Below are 22,060 nucleotides of genomic sequence, written 5' to 3'. Positions count from 1 at the left end.
AGCATTATCAACAAGATTAACATCCAAATAACAATTTTTCAATGGTGGCAAGTCAAGCATATCATAAATTTTCTTAGGCATAACAGAAATACTTGCACCAAGATCACATAAAGCATTACAATCAAAATCATTGACCCTCATCTTAATGATGGGCTCCCAACCATCTTCCAACTTCCTAGGAATAGAGGTTTCAAGTTTTAGTTTCTCTTCTCTAGCTTTTATGAGAGCATTTGTAATATGTTTTGTAAAGGCCAAATTTATAGCACTAGCATTGGGACTTTTAGCAAGCTTTTGTAAGAACTTTATAACTTCAGAGATGTGACAATCATCAAAGTCTAAACCATTATGATCTACAGCAATGGGATCATTATCCCCAATATTTTGAAAAATTTCAGCAGTTTTATCAATTTCAGCAGTTTTAGCAGTTTCAGGCAATTTTGCACGCTTTGCACTAGGAGTAGTAACATTGCCAACACCAATTATTTTACCATTGATAGTAGGAGGTGTAGCAACATGTGAATCATTAACATTACTAGTGGTGGTAATAGTCCAAACTTTAGCTACATTATTCTCTTTAGCTAGTTTTTCATTTTCTTCTCTTTCCCACCTAGCATGCAATTCAGCCATCAATCTAATATTCTCATTAATTCGAACTTGGATGGCATTTGCTGTAGTAACAATCTTATTATCAATATCCTTATTAGGCATAACTTTCAATTTTAAAAGATCAACATCAGAGGCAAGACTATCAACCTTAGAAGCAAGAATATCAATTTTATCGAGCTTTTCCTCAACAGATTTGTTAAAAGCAGTTTGTGTACTAATAAATTATTTAAGCATGGCTTCAAGACCAGGGGGTACACTCCTATTATTGTTGTAAGAATTCCCATAAGAATTACCATAACTATTACCATTAGCAGAAGGATATGGCCTATAGTTGTTACCAGAATTATTCCTATAAGCATTGTTGTTGAAATTATTATTTTTAATGAAATTCACATCAACATGTTCTTCTTGGGCAACCAATGAAGCTAAAGGAACATTATTAGGATCAACATTAGATCTACCATTCACAAGCATAGACATAATAGCATCAATCTTATCACTCAAGGAGGAGGTTTCTTCAACAGAATTTACCTTCTTACCTTGTGGAGCTCTTTCCGTGTGCCATTCAGAGTAATTTGTCATCATATCATCAAGAAGCTTTGTTGCCGCCTCCAAAGTGATGGACATAAAGGTACCTCCAGCAGCTGAATCCAATAGGTTCCGCGAAGAAAAATTCAATCCTGCATAAAAGGTTTGGATGATCATCCAAGTAGTCAGTCCATGGGTTGGGCAATTCTTTACCAAAGATTTCATTCTCTCCCATGCTTGAGCAACATGTTCATTATCTAATTGCTTAAAATTCATTATGCTACTTCTCAAAGATATAATTTTAGCGGGAGGATAATATCTACCAATAAAAGCATCCTTACATTTAGTCCATGAATCAATACTATTTCTAGGCAGAGATAGCAACCAATCTTTAGCTCTTCCTCTTAAAGAGAAAGGAAACAATTTTAATTTTATAATGTCACCATCTACATCCTTATACTTTTGCATTTCACATAGTTCAACAAAATTATTAAGATGGGCAGCAGCATCATCAGAACTAACACCAGAAAATTGCTCTCTCATAACAAGATTCAGTAAAGCAGGTTTAATTTCAAAGAATTCTGCTGTAGTAGCAGGTGGAGCAATAGGTGTGCATAGGAAATCATTATTATTTGTGCTAGTGAAGTCACACAACTTAGTATTCTCAACAGTACCCATTTTAGCAGTAGTAAATAAAGCAAACTAAATAAAGTAAATGCAAGTAACTAATTTTTTGTGTGTTTTTGATATAGAGAACAAGACAGTAAATAAAGTAAAACTAGCAACTAATTTTTTTGTGTTTTGATATAATGCAGCAAACAAAGCAGTAAATAAAGTAAAGCAAGACAAAAACAAAGTAAAGAGATTGGATGTGGAGACTCCCCTTGCAGCGTGTCTTGATCTCCCCGGCAACGACGCCAGAAATTTAGTTGCTGGTGTGTAGTTGACGTTGGAGTTAGAAATCTTTGTGGTGTAACTTTTCTTCAGTTCCCCGGCAATGGCGCCAGAAATTTGCTTGATGCGTGTAGTTGACACGTCCGTTGGGAACCCCAAGAGGAAGGTGTGATGCGCACAGCAGCAAGTTTCCCTCAGTAAGAAACCAAGGTGTAATCGAACCAGTAGGAGTCAAGAAGCACGTTGAAGGTTGATGGCGGAGGAGTGTAGTGCGGCGCAACACCGTGGATTCCGGCGCCAACGTGGAACCTGCACAACACAATCACAGAACTTTGTCCCAACGTAACAATGAGGTTGTCAATCTCACCGGCTTGCTGTAAACAAAGGATTAGATGTATAGTGTGGATGATGATGGTTGTTTGCGAAGAACAGTAAAGAACAATTGCAGCAGATTGTATTTCAGATGTAAAGAATAGGACCGGGGTCCACAGTTCACTAGTGGTGTCTCTCCCATAAGATAGCGAGATGTTGGGTGAACAAATTACAGTTGGGCAATTGACAAATAAAGAAGGCATAACAATGCACATACATATATCATGATGAGTACTATGAGATTTAATCAGGGCATTACGACAAAGTACATAGACCGCTATCCAGCATGCATCTATGCCTAAAAAGTCCACCTTCAGGTTATCATCCGAACCCCCTCTAGTATTAAGTTGTAAACAACAGACAATTGCATTAAGTATGGTGCGTAATGTAATCAACACAAATATCCTTAGACAAAGCATCGATGTTTTATCCCTAGTGGCAACAAGACATCCACAACCTTAGAACTTTCTCGTCACCGTCCCAGCATTTAATGGAGGCATGAACCCACTATCGAGCATAAATACTCCCTCTTGGAGTCACAAGTATCAACTTGGCCAGAGCCTCTACTAGCAACGGAGAGCATGCAAGAACATAAATAACATATATGATAGATTGATAATCAACTTGACATAGTATTCAATATTCATCGGATCCCAACAAACACAACATGTAGGATTACAAATAAATGATCTTGATCATGATAGGCAGCTCACAAGATCTAACATGATAGCACAATGAGGAGAAGACAACCATCTAGCTACTGCTATGGACCCATAGTCCAGGGGTGAACTATTCACACATCGATCCGGAGGCGATCATGGCGATGAAGAGACGTCCGGGGGATGATTCCCCTCTCCGGCAGGGTGCCGGAGGCGATCTCCTGAATCCCCCGAGATGGGATTGGCGGCGGCGGCGTCTCTGGAAGGTTTTCCGTATCGTGGCTCTCGGTACTGGGGGTTTCGCGACGAAGACCTTAAGTAGGCGGAAGGGCAGGTCAGGAGGCGCCACGGGGGGCCCACACAACAGGCTGGCGCGGCCAAGGCCTGGGCCGCGCCGCCTTGTTGTGTCGCCACCTCGTGGCCCCACTTCGTTTCCTCTCCGGTCTTCTGGAAGCTTCGTGCAAAAATAGAACCCTGGGCGTTGATTTCGTCCAATTCCGAGAATATTTCCTTACTAGGATTTCTGAAACCAAAAACAGCAGAAAACAACAACTGGCTCTTCGGCATCTCGTCAATAGGTTAGTGCCGGAAAATGCATAAATATGACATATAATGTGTATAAAACATGTGAGTATCATCATAAAAGTAGCATGGAACATAAGAAATTATAGAAAAGTTTGGGACGTATCAATGAACTATCGATAAATTTCCCGGGGTTTTAATTTTAAAAAATACGGGACGAAATACGGGGTCTGCTAGACGGAATGGTTCTTCCGTGAGCAGGGCCAAATACTCGCGTTATACGGGGCAGAGAAATACGAGGCCTGTTAGACATGCTCTAAGGTAGAGGTAGCATTAATCTTTCATCTACGTGAACAGATCGTTCATGATTACTCCATCTAACTCGAATTAATTGGTCACAGCCATATGCTATGTTCACTATAAGGGCATCTCCAGCGGCGCGACACAAACGGACGCTCAGCGACCGTTTTCGTCCGCCGTGACCGGAAATGCGTCTGGGGTCTGTTCCACCGGGGCGACGCAAAGTGACCGGGCCGTCCGCGGAGACGCAAACCTGGCCCAAATATGCGCCAGCGATGCGTCTCGGCGGACGTCGTGTCTGGCGGACGCTTCGGCTGGCCCGCCTGGCAGCGACCCTGCGTCGATGCGTCTTCTCAAACGCGCCAGCGACTGCATCGGCTGCAAAGCTGCGTCGCTGCATCGCTTCGGCACACTGCGCCACTTTAATGGCGACGACGCCTCGGCTGCCGAGCGGCCGCCCACCTCCGCCAACCAGGTTAATGGCGACGCCACGCGTCCCGCGGCCACCGCATGCCACCGGCCTATATAAAGGGGGCGCGCGTTCTTCTTCCTCATCCACTCCTCCAAAGAAACCCTAGCCGCCACAAAGCTCGACCGTAGCGCCGCCTAGGTGTTCCTGCGACGCAGCCAAGCCCGCGAGGAAGTCCATGGCCGGTCCTGGTGGCCGGCGAGGCGGTCGAGGCCGCGGCCCTGGGCGCCCCCGTGGCCGGGGCAGGGGCCGCCGTGGTGGAGCAGCTACGGCCCCACGCTCGCCGTCGCCTGCGCCCTCCTCGTCCTCGCAGGAGGAGCGCTGCTTCGAGTTCCTCCTCCGCATCGACGACGACCCACTCGCCATCAAGCGGCTACCGGACAAGTTCGCCGAGTTCGTCGACGGCGTCGAGCCGGCGCACTTGCGGCTACGGGAGGCCGAGCTGCAGCTCTGCCGCTGGACCGTGGAGGTCCTGTTCGACGGGCAGGGCAAGATGTACCTGCACACGGGGTGGGACAAGTTCGCCCGTGACCTCGACCTCGAGCCCGGCTGCCAGCTCACCTTCCTCTACGAGGGGGACGGCGAGATGATCGTCAAGGTGTTCGACGACACAGCCTGCCGCAGGCACTACCACACCGACGACTCCGGCTCCGACACCGATAGTTAGAACGTTGAGTGTTCTTTCTTTGCAGCGAATCTGGCTACGGGCCAGACGAAGCCAGTAGTCGAGGTTTCTGGATGTTCGCTTCATCGGTAGAAACAACAAGGGCACCATCTCCTCCCGCTGGATTTTCCAGTTTGGGTGACTGGGTGCCCTTGAATGTTCTTTCTTAGCAGCGAACATACGGAAATCAACACAACTGGCTATTTTTTAAATTTTTATATTTGTGTTAACCATGGTTCAAACTATGTGTTAGTTTGTGTAAACCATGTTACAAACTATGTGTTAGTTTGTGTAAAATCATGTTTCAAAATGTTATATTTGAAACTATGTTTAAATGGAGAAGAGGGAAAAAAGGAAAAAAAATATTAAATGTGTCGCCCCGCTGGAGCAGACCCCAGACGCAAACGGACGCGCGGACAAAAACGATCATTTTTGCGTCCGCAGCGCGACGCAAACGAACGCTCGCGGACATTAAAATACGTCGCGCCACTGGAGATGCCCTAAGTATACTCCTAGGCTTCGTAAAATATCTTGGGGCGGAGGGAGTGTTGAAGTTCATCAACAACCTATTACTCTACGTCACTGCTTGATGTGGTGTCATAATATGTCATTTATTGTGGTGATGATGTAACATACATGCCCAAACAATCAAGAACAATTGTATATAGAAGTTATGATGCTAAGCTATGATGTTATATGTTGAACAGTTTTACTGATCTAAACAGACAAACTTGCAAAGTTTTGTGTCAAACCGAGTTTCAGTTTTGGGCGTTATTTGAACAAGTCTGAGCCGACCAACTCCGCTTCAACATAGCGAGCCTATGCACTGCCACAGTTTTTATTACATCCGCTTCAACAAACACAAACACAAAGAAGGATAACAAATCTTGTCTGTAAGCAATGTGCAAAACAATACTCGCACACTACCTGAAGCGAGGATGTTGAAAAATGTGCAGAACGACACTCCACACTACCTCAAGAATGCACTTGAACAAAATCTCGACAGACGAAGATGTAAAATGTGAGCTACACAGCTGAGCAGCTTATGTAAACAGTTTGGCAGGTTGCCTCCATGAAACAACGAGGACCCAAACAAGGCATGGGAATGTATAAGCCAGGGAACTACCCGAACTCTTGGCACGTTAGGAATACATATGTTCTACAGTCGTAATATATATAGCTGGATCCAGAAACCAAAGTCAACAGCACCAGAGGATAGTAAATTACTAGGTGGGGATAATACAGATTTTAAAAAGAGAAGAAAAAGCCCTTGTGAGGCTTCATGTACTATGTATATATATTAGGAGGGGAGGGCGTCGTTGTCGTCGTCGTCAAACTTGCTTCACAAAGCCACTCAGTAGTACATGAGCTGCTGCTGTTGTTGCTGTTGCTGAGGGTTGACGCTCTGGAAGCCACCATCATAGATGGCCTGGCTGGCTCCGGCGCCCATACCCATAGCAGCCTGCCTCAGGGAAGCGTGCTGACCCATCAGACCTGGGTTAGCAGCCATCTTGCTCAGCGCGAGGGATCGCTCGTAGAAGAGGTCAGCTGCCGACACGCCAGGGGTGTATGGCGTTAATGCCGGAGGGGGCAGAGGCGCAGATGCCGTCCCAGGTGGAGTTGGCTTGCTTCCCCAAGAGCACTGCAAGATTTGAACAGATATGGATAATCAATCACCTCTGTTATATCAGATGAACTTTAGTAAATAGGTCAAAATGGGCTATTATTTGTGGAAATGGTGACATCTGAAGACAAAATACCTTGATCTGCCTCCCACCAATAAGTTGGCCATTACCCGTCTGAATTGCTACTGCAGCTTCTTCATGGGTGCTATACCTCACAAAGCCAAAACCTTTATCACGTGTTACGCGGACCTCCTCAATTGAGCCAGCCCCGAGTAAATGAAAAAATCGATGCACGTCATTGCTGTTGATCTAGTAAACAAAAACCAACAAGTTAGCGATGACCAAACATATAAGAAGACACAATAGGAAGCACAACCAAAAATTAAATTGGAACATAGAAATTACATCATGGGGAAGATTGCCAACATAAACAGTCGTATAGTGTGGGTTATTTTCAGGGCCATCTTCGTTTGCATTCTCTTTGCCAGCTTCTGTAAAACAAGAACAACGAAAATATTTCACTTGTCAGTTTCTGGAAAGTGACTAAATGCACTAGAGGATTATGCAAATTGACTCTGTGAGAAGAAATATATTTTAATTCATCGTCTATCAAATATTAAGAATGGAACTGTTACGTTGAAGTGATATTCCATCCCAATGTAGCAGAACTTTGTAAAGTAAATTCAACTCCAAGGTTCAATTTGTTTATTTTTTGTGGGAAAGTCAGGAGGTTTCGTTCAAATTTCAACCAGATTTTTGGGTACAGTCAGCCTGCAGGCTGCTTACAGGAAAGCTACGTTGCAATATGAGCCAACTCACTGTCTCTATATGCATGCTAGCTAACTTGGCACAAGCGAGCTACAAAATCTAGCAGTTCCACTAACAAACTGAATAACAAACGAAGTAAAGCCAGAACTAAGCTCCTCCTTAACTTGTTCCATATCATACAAGCATCTAAACTACTACCTCCTTCCCATGAAATATGTCTCAACTTTGTCAAAATTTTGATGTATCCACATACTATTTAGTGTCTAGATACATCCAAATTTAGAGAAAGTTAAGACATGTTTCATGGTACGGAGGGAGTATTAAATTAAAACAAGCACCTCAGGCACAAAAAGTCTGTATATTCACCTGATGGTCCATTTATCAACTCTACCATACCCTTGGAGTCTGTAGTTTGCTTCTCCTCACCAGCATTAGCGCCCTTTGTTGCCCAATTACAACGAATTTGGCGGTTGCCAAGCCACTTTCCTGAACACACACAAAAAAACAGCCATTATCATTGCATCACTGACTGAAGCTAATTCGGTAACTCTAGACTAAGACATGGCTAGCAATAAGCAAAAGGGAGCGCACCATTCAATTCATTTATGGCAGTTTGTGCATCCTGTCGATAAACAAAATAAGATGATGAAATAGCAGTTCAAATAAGATAACAATACTCCACAGTTCATATTAATGTTTAAGTTACCATAGTAACACTACCTGCTGATTTCTAAAGGAAACAAAACCAAACCCTCGGGATCGTCCAGTCTTCTGATCCCACATAACCCTAGCATCTCTGCACAGGTTACCAAGATGAAGTGATACGGCACAATGAAGTGTACAAACGGGGCTAGATGCAGAGATGTCAAACACTTACGAGCATGTAGAATATGCCGAGAAAAAAGCAAACAAAGCAGCATCCGTGACCTCCGGGCAAAGATCCCCGACAAAGATGTTAAAATGACCTGCAAGAATAAACAGATTAGACCTCAGTTTCAAGAGACTCGCAATCATATGCATGAGGATGCACACACAGACACTGTAAAGAAGAATTAAATACAATGGAACATTTAGATCATCTTTCAGTTCAAAACCTGATGTATCTTCTCTCTGGGTACTTGTATATGCCCAATTGACTTTTATTGGCTGGCCAACCCTGGTAATTCAGTATCATAAGAAATATTAATGTGAAAGGCAGGGCATTAATAAGTGTGTGTATAGATAATTAATATTGAAAAACAAACACTTACAGCTGTCTACCATTGAGTGACACAATTGCAAGCGCAGCGTATCTACGGTCATAATAGTCAACAAAACCAAAAGATGACTGCAAGTTAAAAAGCACCAAGGTGAATAGCTTATAAACACAAGCAACAACGAATACAGCGTTAGCCGTTCAACAAACTATAGTACTCCCTCCGATTCATACTAATTGTCGCCAATATGGATGTATCTAGACCCATTTTAGTTCTAGATACATATATATTAGCGACAAGTAATATGAATCGGAGGGAGTAGCAGATTAAGTGAAGGACACACAAAAAATGGAGCATGCTATGATTTTTTCAAGAGAGAGAAGACAGGCATTACTAAAATAGAAAGCTAAGGTCCTAACAAGAGGCCAATTGAGTTATACATCTAGCCGTCCCATGTGAACATTTGTTAATCAAACATAGCCAGCCAACATCTGAAAGCTTCCTTGCAGGTAGTTGCACAGAACTAGGGTTTATGGAATTTATCTACCATGCCAATCCCAACAAATACTCCAAAACAGTCACATAAAGCTCACACAGTAGGGTTCTCGAATCTCAACCAATTATGCGCAAAATAAATGCAATTATACCAACGAATCAAATAGTCACTACTGACAACATAAACCTTTTTGTCTGAGAATATGCATCATGGCTGGTAAGAAAATGTTTTCTATTGTAAGGAAAACATAGTCTAGACATAAAAGAAAGGCCCAGCTAGTTTTGTCTGAAAGAGCACAAGTCACCTTTTCTTTCCTGATGAGCTTGCACCCTTCTACTGGACCAATACTTTGGAAAACCTCATGGAGTAGTGAATCCGTGACTTGAAGACTGATATTGCCAACATACCTATTAAGAATATCAATGATTAGTACCACAAAGAGAAATGTGTGCAGCTTGGTGTAAAAATAAGCAGAAGAAAACTTGATCCAGATAATCAGGCAATCTGAAGAACATATCCAATTTGAGAATGTAAGCAAACGAGCCAACATTTTACAGATACGTATCTTGTTTGTATAAAGTAGTGTTTTTTCAGTGATTCATTATTTAGGGTACGAAGTAACCAGAAGTATCAAATAATCCACACTTACACGCTGCGGCATGAACTTGAATCAAAGCCAGGTGGAAGGTTTCCACTAACAATGGGCTCTATCTGCAAAACACAAGTGTCATAAGCACAATATAGCCCTAAGATTATTGAAGGAAAAGGATTAAAACAAACAGTAAAAGTATGTAAATCAACACCAGAATCGAATGGAACAGTATGAATGCATTAAGGTACGCAAAGGAGTAACGGACACCAAGCAAGTTCCCTTGCTTACAGGATACATGATTCAGGAAAGCTATACAGATCTACAATATGTTGTTGCATGTATGTTGCTTAGATTTCTTGCAGTACTGAATTATGAGTTGAGGTAAGCTGAAATGAATAGCTATACAATACTATCAGCATGTAAGAAACACTTGAATGTCCTCAGTGGAAGGCAAAAGTTGCACTACTGCAAAATGCATCTAATATGAACAAGTTTAGCGGAACTTTGCGCAACTGATTCCCATAAGATGCAACATATTCACTTGCTAGCACTTGGAACAGCTACAGGTAACCATACCATACAAGTATTAACAGAATACTGCGGCTGATTTCAACGTTACGTAGATTTCTTGCACTATTGAATTATGAGTGGAGGCAAGCTGAAAGGAATAGCTATACAATACTATTAGCATGTAAGGAACAGTTGAATGTCCTCATCGAGAGGCAAAAGTTACACTATTGCAAAATACATCTAATATGAACATGTTTAGCAGAACTTTGCACAACTGATTCCTAAAAGATGCAACTGTATTCACTTGCTATCACTTGGAACAGCTACACGTAACCATATCATACAAATATTAACAGAATATTGGGGCTGAGCATTAATGCAACCTATGCACTAAGAGTCAATACTGAAGTGCACACTGAACTGATCAACAGTGCAAGAATTATACAGTTGTATGTCAGTCGCCACTTGCCAAGCACTTATTTATGACCAAACAGAAAAATTAAACCAAAACGCCTTAAAAATATTCGATAAAGGGCGCTTTATTTCTTATAAAAAACGCCTCAAATGGTGACTTAATTGGCAGAAAATTTCCATCCGAGCTTCACAGGCACTCCAAACTCATTCACAGTTCTGACTGTATAATTCCCACTTCAAAGTTAAGAAACTAATAGCAACTCTAGCAGATTCCCTAAAACACCCCATTCCCTATAAGAACTGCTATAATAAAGGAGGAGGTGCAAAAGAACCACTCTCTCAGATCCTCTATCCATAAAAAATTTAGAGGACCCTCTAAACCCGCCTCTAGGCTACAAATAAAGAGGAGAGGGCGGGAAAAAGAGGAGCCTCTATGTCGATATTCTTTGGCGGCGGGGACTTTTCAGCCCCGCACCACAGCAGGTGTTCAACGTATCCTACGACTCCACTGACTGAGACAGGCTCTCGGCTTCCTCGGAGAAGGACGATGACTCCTAGCTGGCCATGGCAATCACCGCTTCAGAGGCAGAGGCCAGCGCCAACTTCCACCTCAAGGCCCATCAAAAGGCAGTCGAGGAGTCCGAGAAGGATGAGGAGATGGCTGACCTAGACGAGGAGAAGGGCAAGACAATGTTCAAGGATGACAACGTTAAGTCGTGAATCATCCGTCGGGTACAAAGGACACTGTCCGATACCGTGAGTGATTAGCTGCCAGCCTGCCACCCTCCGGTGGAGTACAGACGGCATCTCGAGTAGTTCTAGAAGAAGAATAAGAAATCGAAGAAGTAAAAAGAGCAGCAATATGCTACAGGGTGTTCTAATTAGAACTATGCTACAGGGTGTCGTTTTCAATTTGATCTATGTTTCATGTGCTATGTTTGAATTAGTAGTACTATATTTCGCATGATATATTTGAGTTTGAGATGTTGGTTTAATTGATGAAAGATTCGGTCAAATTTGATGTAGAATTGGATTTTAAATAAACTTATATGCACGCATATGTGGCAAGTACAGGAAAAAAGATATAGAGGATGCAGTTTTAGATGATGTGAAAAAGTTGCAGCCTCCATATCCTCTAATACAGTTTTAGAGGATACTCTAAAATCATTTTAGACGATAAATTTCTAAGGGATCTGATATAGTTTGCTCTAACACCGAGAGCACGAGATTATCTAACACTATGTCGCTGACAATATTATCACATAAAACTCCAGCACAAACATACACTAGGTCAGTGTTGTAAACACGTACATGATCTCATTTGTAATGACCTTAAAAATAATTGTAAATGACAGGCGCACGCAGTTAGCGACACGCACCTAATTCCACGCGGACTGGGCGTAAATAGCCTAAAAACAAGAGCCAAAACCTAATACGGAGTACTAGTTTGTAGGTTAGCTACTTAGCTTAGAAGAGCAGAGAAGATCTGAGATACAGTCGGAATCACCTCCTAGAGTCCGAGGAATACCCTAATTCCAGAAATCATGCAAACAGACGAACTAAATTTCCCCGCACGGGCACGGTCCGAGCGAAGAGAGCCCACGAACTCCGCGGAGGAAGAAGGCAGGAAATAGAATAGAAAATCCCGACATGGAAGCAACCGAATCCCCAAGGTCTGAACCGAATAATAGCCCAATCGATCGAGAGGCCTGAATCCGACTACAGTAGAACATGCAACCGAAACGCCTAACTGGCACCAGCCGCGAGAACCCCCAAATCGAGCCCCGGAAACGTCGGAAACACAGCAACCCGGCGCAAACGGGAGCGATCGAGCCGCGAAAAGGGAAGTTAAGGAACCGACCTGCTGCGGGGCGACGAGGCCCGGGTGCGGGTGGTGCGCCGGGAACATGGGCGGGCCGGCGGCCGCCTGGTGCTGCTGCTGGTGCTGGTGCTGGTGCATGAGGAGCGCCTGCTGCATCATCTGCTGCTGCTGCTGCTGCGCCGCCGCCTGCTTCATCCGCTGCTGCATGGCGATCGATCCCCGGCCCGCCTTCCGGGTCAGGGAGATCGATTATTAGGGGGTCTGGGTTGGCCGGATTAATCCAACCCAAACGGAAGAAATGGAATCGAAGTGGAAAATAAAAAGGAGAAGAACCGGAAAAAAGAAGAAAAAAATAAAGAAAAAAAAACCCTCGAAGCCGAGGGGGGAAGGAAGTGAAGAGGAGCGAGGCGAGAGTGGGGTGGGCGAGCTGGGGAAGGAAGGAAGGAAGAAAAGGATATTTTTCCTGCAGCAAGCACTATTTACACGCAACCCCCTAAATTATCTTCTTTCCGCAGATTAGTACGAATGTTGAAGCGGAGTATTGCTACTGGCTTCTGACCGGCGCGAGACAATGATTGGTGCACGTCTCTTTGTGTAAATTAGGAAGACTCCGAGGGTGTGACTGGGAAGTTCTGTTGTCTGCGGAACACGGGCGCCGCAGCGGAACAGGAGCGCAGGGCCCGGTGTTCGTGCGCCGATGCTGCTGACGTTGCGGTCAGGGCGTCATCCCGGGCTGGCAAGCGGGGTCCGCGTGACAGGGGCGGAGAGCGCGGAGACCGGCTGCCCCGGTGTTTGTGGACGAGGTGCACGGAGGGAAGGCGGAGGGAGTGGATAGGGTTGGAAGGACGGTCAGGATCTGCTGCGTGTCAGACGACTCCGTGCCCCGCGTGCGGTCGCTGCGTTGGTTGGGCATCTACCGGCACAGCAGACTTGCACAATCATGCCTAGTACAAAATATTGCACTGCCTGCCTGCGTGTTAGATTTGTTTCGGATGTTAAAAAGCATGTCTGTTTTTTCGAATCTATTTCAATTAAGACAGGTTACACAGCAATGGAGTAGCATTCGCTCTGTTTGATACTACTAGTAGCTATCACTAATTTGAATGTTGCCTTCAAAATGACGAAGCATCTTGGTCCGTTCTTCAGCTTAATGCAATAACGCGCACATCTCATGCGGGTTCTCTCTAAATGACGGGCCTTCTGTCATGATCTACATTAGGACAGTCAGCAAGTAGAAGCAGAATTCGTAATGAGATTGGGAGCTTCTTTGACTAGGGAGTTAGTTACTCCCTCCGTCCGTCCCATAAAAATTATCTTACACTACATTTTTTAAAATTTAAATTTAATTAGACATTTCTAATACATCTAAATTTAGATAAATCTAGTACTTAGTATATAATGATCTGGATCAAACCAAAAGACACATTGGAGCAAGGTGGGAGGGACTATGTTCGAGGGAGAATTAATAGTTAATTAAGTTCATGACACCGTTGCGCGGAATGACTCTAGCTGGTAACACAAATGAACAAAAGAGAAAAGAAGGAAAATGGAGAATGAGCAGCATGCAAATTTGATAAGAGCAAGTCACCAAAAAGTACAAATTTTGACATGCACACTGACAATGCCGAGATCGGTTAGAGGAGAGCTCATAGCAAAGAAGATGAGAAAAATTGCCCTACAAAAGACTGATCCACCCAAAAGTAGTGAGATTGGCGAGTAAGAGAATGAAGTTTTCTTTTGAACATGCAAAGGTCCGACGCAAAAACTGTATTAGTCAAAGCGGTGGGCATACAATTACAAAGATGAGCCTAAGATAAAATAAAAAATGCAACATGTTCCTCACACTTAACAAATGGGACCTCAGAACAGAAAACAAAATATGATCCAGTCCTTCTCCACTATTGTTTTTCTAAGACCGTGCCTTAACGCAAGGCCACCCGTCTCGTCCACTTGGGGCAATGCACATGTAAGGCACGGTACTGAGATTGAAGATCCTCCTAAATGGCACGTCGGCTAGCAGGATGAATATGCTCAGGTGCTCATGCATGGAACACAAGCATGGAGGGGAACACCCTTCGGCCAAGGATAATGTTGGATTCATGGTGCCACCGTTTAGAAACTCTACGGCAAATAAGGTTAAAAAGATTATCAAGTGGAAATTTTTATTTGATGCAATTATTGAGCGAAGGATTAAAGAGATTGATTTATCTGGTGGAATCTTCACTTGACCTAATAACCAAGTTAAAAGACAAGATAGAGACTCCTAGTTTCTCTTTATTGGAAATTACATCCCTCCGGTTTTTGTGAGAACGCAAGTCCATATGTGTTTCTTACCATGGTGTCCTTCTTCTAGACATTGGTGTGGGCAACCCCTCGTCATCCAATATCCTACAAACATCACCTATGGAACATATCTTTGTATGTATCTTGATTAAGTTGACACCATAAAACTACCATATTTGTGCTTAAATTACGGAAAACTACACCATAAAACTACCATATTTGTGCTTAAATTACGGAAAACTACCACTTTCATATTGGTAGCAAAAATGTGCCACTCCACTGCAGGGTTTTTTGCAATGTGAACTAATCTTAAATAAAACGTGAATTGATAGTTAATCTACAATTGGGACCCACCTGTAAGGATGATGTGGAAAAATCTGAGCAATTTCTGAGATGAATATATATATATATGTATATAAAGTATCTACAAATGGAAATATCTGAATTTCCTGAGATTCCCGCCACCGCTATGGGGGGGTGGGGGTGGATGGAACCTGCGCCAGGGGGAGGAATCTCGATGCGACCGCTCGGTGTTGTTTGAGCTTTTCTTCGCCGGTTTGTGTGCTTCCTCGATAGATCCGGTGAATTTGACAACACCATGGGCGACATCGAGAACTATCATGGTGATGTTGTTGCTGGAGCGACCTACCCGTCTGTGATGTACGTGATCATCATCTCTTACCTTGCATTAGTACTTGTTTCATATTCATAACTACGAGATGTGATTAGTCTGATGTGCATGGTTGTATGCTAGTGTATATGTGATATTCTTTCGATAATTAAATTTACTTGAAAATAATCTAACATTTTCACTCCATCTTCAAGCCTTTCGCCCCTGGTTTTCTGCAGGAGAGTCCAAGAATTGAGCATTTTTCTACAGTCTGAATCATAATTGCATGATCATCACGAAAGCGGATCCGAAAGCATGCATCATTTCTAGTTTTTCAAATCATACAGCATGCAGCTGCCCCTCCACTAAGACAGCCTTAAACCTTTAGAGTAATAAAACATTCTTTATAGGAAAAAAAAGATAAACTTGGGCTGCTCCGAGAGAAAAAGTATTTAGCCAAGCACCAGACATGTCCACAACACTATGAGGCGGTTTGACCAGACTGAGAGAACAAACCACTACTTGTCAGATACTTGCCGAGATGGTTGGCGTCGTTGGTGTCCTATCTAAATAAGGAAGACGGTCCTCGGATTCTTCTCACATCAAGTTGAAGATCTGTTGGATGCTTGTTCTCATCAATCTGGATGGATTGTCGTGTTTCGGAAGGCCTATCCGGTGAAATTCATTGTGCAAATAATGCCTGAAGATTGCTGGATTGGGTGGTTTCGGTTGTGCGGACCCATATTTTTTATCTAACCGTTCAGTTTTAGAGGGAGCGTTTCGAAGCTCTGCTGGCTGTTAATATCATGGAGCTCGTTTTCTTTCCATGGTGCTTGTGGAGAAGGTCATGAAAGCCGAGATCGGCGGAATATCAATGGTGGTCGATCTTGGTGGTGATGGGGAATTGGCTTGGTGCTTCGTAACTTGAAACAACGACATGTATGTCGGGTCGACTGCACAGGAGAAGTTCAGAGTCTTATCTTTCAGGGTGAAAATCCAAGATCTGGTATTAATTGGTTGTGCCTGACAATGTTCTTGTTGAAGGCATTGTTTTGAGAGTGATGATTTTTTTTAGGGTGAAAATCTAAGATCTATGATCGAACGATGACAGTGTTTGTGCATTGTTTCTTTTTTGGAGACGTCGCTTATGAAGAAGCTAATCTTCTGGTGTTGTCTTGGTGGCGTCAGTGTTGTTGTTTCAAGAAATTGATCAGTCTAGCGGGACTTTTTTTGTAATTTTTTTTTGATATGTGCATCCTTTATGCCATTTGCGCATGACATTATTGCGATGTAATTAGTATCTCAACAATATTAATATATGCTATTTATCGAAAAAACTTGCCAGATGCTTAAAATGCACCCTTGGTTATGCTGCACTGGGCCGGGGTGCCGGATGCGAGGACATGCTCCAAGTTATACAATACAAATGGATTCACCCCAATCTGGGAGCGCCATGGCCGGCGACGTGCGGTTCGCCGCCGGACGATCTCGGTTAGTCTGCAGAAACATACTCGAGACGAGATTTAACTGGATCGCAACGCAACGGCCACCTAACTAGAGTTGGTGCCGAGCTGATCGTCTCGCCGATCTCCAGTCAGCGGCGCGCGCGTGTGCGTCCAAGGCGCCGGGCGTCATCGTCGACACATGCCATGCATGCACGGGCATGCATACGGTCCATCCGCGGCGCTGCGCCCTGCGCCGCTCCGTTTCGCCATGCCACGGCGCCATGGCCAGATGGCCTGGCCGCTATAAGTAGCAGCAGCTAGCAAGTACAGTAGCAACCATCCTCGTCTCGTCACATCTCCGTCGGTACGTAGCGTCGCTATTCATCAGGATGAAGTCGATTGGGGCTGCCGTCGTGGCCCTCGCCGCTATCGTGGCGATCGCCGCAGCCACAGCCGCCGCCGGGAGCGCCGAGGCCGAGTCGGCGGCGGCGTGCAACCCGTCGCAGCTGACGCCGTGCGCTGGGCCGACGCTGTTCGGCGGGCCGGTGCCGCCGGCTTGCTGCGGAGCGCTCCGGGCGCAGATGGGATGCCTGTGCGGGTACGCGCGCAGCCCCAACTACGGGGCATACATCCACAGCCCCAACGCTCGGCGCCTCTTCGACGTCTGCCGCATCCCCATGCCGCGCTGCGCCTGACGAGCTATCCCGTACCTCCAGCTTCCAGCTAGCTAGCCGTCGACGCTCCTGCGTTCGTGCGTGCTGTAACGTACGGACTACGGAGTAGCTAGGTAGACGCATACTCTACACATGAATAAACGGACATGTCAATATGTGCAATCGTCTCCCGGATTTATCATTTGAACTGCGACCGTATATTATGGATTTATCATTTAAACGGACATGCCAATATTATGGATTTATTATCATTTATGGGGCAAGAAGTGCATCGGACTATCACTACCGCATTTTCAATCTTTGAGTATGACAATTACTCGGCAAAGGCAAAATCAAAATATATAATCAGCAAAGCGTTTACCAATGGTACACTCGGCAAAAGGGGCTCGGTGAAGACCCTGTCAGCAAACCCTCTATGCCGAGTATATTTGCCTTGAAACTCGGCAAAGGTTTTGCTATGGTCAGATTTTTCAGAAGATTTCTGTCAATTATAAGTAAGCGCCGATTGTTGTTTCACCAATGAAACAAAGCGCGACCGCAGGAAAAAGATCCAACCCATGAACCTGCTAGTCTAGGAGGATGTTTGGTTCAGAGAATATCATCAAGTGATTAGTGGTAGTTGTTAGAAGTATAATATGTAGGGGTTATTATCTTATACTACAAGTCTATTTCCTTCCATTGTATCTCTATATATACTACAGAGGGTCCAAGCAATACAACACATAATTTTAGGGTTCCAATATTGTCTACAGTAGCTACTAAAAATGTGATTGCCAGACGTTTGGTTTACAGGCGAGAGGGGATGAGGGTAACCAGATTCCACGAACATTCCTCCAAAACAGTGGCTCAACTCATCCGGTAAAATGTCGCGGATGAGGCCAACCACTTCTGGCTCCCGCGCTAGCCTCAGCTGGAAAAAATATTTCGCGCGGATTCGCTCTCTCACCACCTGCGCAGAGAAAAGAAAATCCCCGACCTTATACTGTTTCCCGGCTCTCCTCACTCTGTCGTTCGATAACCAAGCCGTCGGGCAAAATTCGAGGGGCGGTGGCAGCAAGAACTCGTGGTGCGGTGCCGGGAGACAACATGCGACGAGGGCGACAGGTACCTCCCTCCCTCTCTGAAACAACATTATATGGAGATAATTGTATTGCTGAAATGTATCTGTACGGCCAAATTGTTGCTGAAATTTACAATATGCATGTGTTATTTATGTCTAACATTGTAGGAAATGGAAACTAAGCAAGTTGCATGGACACCTACCATGTCAACATAGTCAGCATACATGCTTGCTAACCTATGTGGCGGTGTTGCAAAGGGGACTAGAACATCTACTGGCTTCAAGAAATGTCACTATGTTGCGTGTGCCAAAGCTTTGAATGATCATTTTCATCTTAGCTTGACTGACACAGAGATCAGTAATCACAATAGAACATGGAGAAGGAAATATCAGAAAATAATGAAACTGAAGCAATTGAGTGGGCTAGTAGGGGATGAAGAGAAGTTTATGATTGTTCTTGACCATGAGCATTACACAAACCATATTCTAGTATGTCTTGATGCTTATTACCTATATACTGCCTATATACTGAGCTATGTCTTGGAATGTGTCGTTTTATGCCTACATACTGAGCTATGTCATGCCTTAATAGTTGCTGGAATATGTCCTTCTATGCATATATATTGCTGGAATTGGTTCATTTCTGCATATATCTTGCTGTAAAAAATTTATAGTGCATAATACTTGTTGAAATAAGCTATTTCATGCCTTAATAGTTGCTGGATTTTTTTAGGACCACGATGAACCTTTCCTTAACAAGCCTATTGAGCATTTTGAAGAAATGGCTACAATTCATGGAGGAAGCATGGCCACGGGGTAATATGCTAGAGGCTCAAGTGAGCCTCTAGCATCAAATAATGTGGTTCATCTTGATGAAGAGGTAGTTGCCACGCCCGATGAAGTTGGAAAATCACAGAATGTGGGTGAGTCCTCGGCTCCCAAACCGAAAAAGTTCAAAACTAACCCTTCTACAGATGAGGGGCTGCAAGCAACTCTCTTGGCTTGTAGTGAAAGACTTGTTGTTGCTATAGAGAAGACGGCTAACACCAACACCAACTCTCCACCTGCTCTGGGAGAACATGAAAACATTCCTAGGTTTTGGTTTGGATTTTCTTGCCCATTACTATGACTACTTGGTGGAGAATCCTCGTACTGCAACGGTGTTCCAAGTGTTGGAGAATGAACAAAAGATGATTTGGGTTGCTAGGTATGTGAAAAATACATTTCCAGATTTTGTTCCAACTATTGATCCAAGTGATGGAGAAGCCGAAGGTTGAAGGCTTCTTGCATGTGGTACTTGACTTGCCCTTTTGATGACAACCAAGCATTAGGCCACAAGTTGTATTGACTTGTGACTTTGAATGACAACTCAACAATGAACTATGTGGTGTATAAACTTGTTGAACTATGGCATGTAATAGTTTTAGATAGGCTAAGTAACATTTAGTATATTGTAGAATTGTGATATTAGACTATAAAATTTCTAGAAATCTATCTTATTTCAAAATTACTCTTGTTGACTTATTCCTTATATTCTTATAGTGGCAATTTCACCATAAAATCAAAGAGGTCACCATTACGCCATATCCACTCCTCATCCCTCATCCCCAACCACATTTTATCTTGCCAACCAAACAAAAAAAATGGCTCGTCCCTCACACTCAACCAAACAGGAAAAATGGCTATCCCTAACCAGGTGGTTGGGGGGGTGCCCTCATCCCCTAACGGATACCCCCTGAACCAAACAACCCCTAGGAGTATTTCATACCGGCTATAATTGAGCTGATCCGGGGTAACCCCGCATCAGCCAACATGAGTGAAAAAAATTGTGACCTCCAGCTCAGTTCGTTGCTGATGAACAAAATGAAGCAAACGCCGGCTGGACACTTTTTTAAACGAAAGGGGAAATATTACCTCGTTGTAATTTTAAAACAGAAGAGAATTGGACGGCTAATTAATGGGAAACTAGCCTCAAACTGATAAAAACACAATTGTCAAACATTATGGAACCCGGCCATCTCGAGGGTCAAATAGCCAACCTGGCTACGAACACAAACGGGACACACACACACCACCACCACCACCACTGAGAACAAGGGTTATCGTCGATGTTGCCCACCGGTGTCGTCATCATCACTCCTCTACGTGCCAGCGGTGCCTCCAATAAGGGCAATGAAGCCCACGGACGCCGCCACCTCTGACATTCAAAATCCGAGTAAGCTTTCACCTGGATCTTAATGGCCACCAACCCTGCAGTAGACGGCTAGAGCCAGCATGCATACCCTATACGTCACGACCACGCCATCGCAATGCAGTGGCCACCACTTTCCTCGCTGCCGGCAACCCTGACAAGCTAGACTTTGCTAGATCTGGTGACACACCGCTACAACTCAAGCTAGCTAAGCACCGCTTCCCTTGAAAACCACTGCTACCTGGATTGGAGGGGGCCGACACCCAGGCCCATCTCGCCTGACCCACGTCGCAGGCCGGAGCCTACACTGCATGGCACCGCCGCAACCGGAAGCCTCGCCCTCTGATGACCCACAAGTATAGGGGATCACAATAGTCTTCGAGCGAAGTAAAACCCAAATTTATTGATTCAACACAAGGGGAGCCAAAGAATATTTATAAGCTTTAACAGATGAGTTGTCAATTCACCTGCACCTAAAAATAGACTTGCTCACAATAGTTTATCAATTTTATGGCAGTGGGAGTAGTGAAGTAACAGCAGTAGCGAAATAAAAACAACAGTAACGATGATTGCAGTAGACAACAAGATTAAAATACTGTAGGCACAGATATGGATGAATGGGCGTTGCATGAATGAGAGAGTCCATGTAATAGCAAGACATAGGCATTGCAAATGATAATGATAAAAGCATCCTAGCATAATATATCCATAGGTGTGTGTTCGTATTTAGTCGTGCATGCTCGCAATGAGAAACTTGCACGACATCTTTTGTCCTACCAGCCCGTTGCAGCGGGGCCTCTAGGGAAACTACTGGTAATTAAGGTACTCATTTTAATAGAGTACCGGAGCAAAGCATTAACACTCCATGAACACACGTGATCCTCACATCATATCCATCCCCTCCAGTTATCCCAATTCTTGGTCACTTTGGGGCCTCGGGTTCCGGACAACAATATGTGTATACAACTTGCAGATATGATAAAAAAACAATAATTATCCTCATGAATCAATAACATGTCCAGATCTGAGATCATGACACTCGGACGCAAAGTGATAAGCATTGCGCATAGCAAGTTGCAATAATGTCAAAAATACTAACAATGTATACTAGGCACTATGCCCATAACAATCTTATAGCTCTTACATGACCAATCTCATCCAATCGCTACCATCCCCTACAGCCTACAGCGGGGAATTACTCACACATGGATGAGGAATCATGGATGGTTGATGGAGAGGCGTCAGTGATGGAGATGGCGATGATCTCCTCCAAATCCCCGTCCCGGCAGGGTGCCAGAACGGAGTGATACGTCTCCGACGTATCGATAATTTCTTATGTTCTATGCCATATTATTGATGA

The 22,060-nt window shown here is 44.1% G+C and overlaps 1 protein-coding gene across 1 annotated transcript; it reads right to left on the bottom strand.

Moving 5' to 3' along the window:
* Nucleotides 1–6,029: 6,029 nt before the first annotated feature.
* On the bottom strand, nt 6,030–12,848 carry LOC124703010 (oligouridylate-binding protein 1B-like). The gene is made up of 12 exons (XM_047235213.1): nt 12,477–12,848; nt 9,749–9,810; nt 9,404–9,506; nt 8,658–8,734; nt 8,502–8,563; nt 8,285–8,372; nt 8,128–8,203; nt 7,999–8,029; nt 7,774–7,893; nt 7,045–7,130; nt 6,775–6,948; nt 6,030–6,656 (listed from the first exon to the last, which is right to left on the bottom strand). The coding sequence occupies exons 1-12, from the start codon at nt 12,642–12,644 to the stop codon at nt 6,369–6,371; spliced, it is 1,335 nt and encodes a 444-aa protein (XP_047091169.1). The 5' UTR covers nt 12,645–12,848; the 3' UTR covers nt 6,030–6,368.
* Between the last annotated feature and the right edge of the window lie 9,212 nt (nt 12,849–22,060).

This window comes from Lolium rigidum, chromosome 3 (assembly GCF_022539505.1).
Source record: "Lolium rigidum isolate FL_2022 chromosome 3, APGP_CSIRO_Lrig_0.1, whole genome shotgun sequence".
Classification (NCBI taxonomy): Eukaryota; Viridiplantae; Streptophyta; class Magnoliopsida; order Poales; family Poaceae; genus Lolium; species Lolium rigidum.
The sequence above is the reverse complement of the archived record's forward strand: the minus strand, read 5'-3'. Positions and strand labels throughout refer to the sequence as shown.

Bases quoted from the DNA above. Each gene is read 5' to 3' on its own strand.
- LOC124703010 (XM_047235213.1), bottom strand. From the start codon at position 12,644: ATGCAGCAGCGGATGAAGCAGGCGGCGGCGCAGCAGCAGCAGCAGCAG. The intron at 8,735-9,403 runs GTGACTTGTGCT...TTTAACTTGCAG, and splicing joins AGCTCATCAGGAAAGAAAAG to TCATCTTTTGGTTTTGTTGA. The intron at 8,564-8,657 runs GTAAGTGTTTGT...CTGAATTACCAG, and splicing joins TCACTCAATGGTAGACAGCT to GGTTGGCCAGCCAATAAAAG.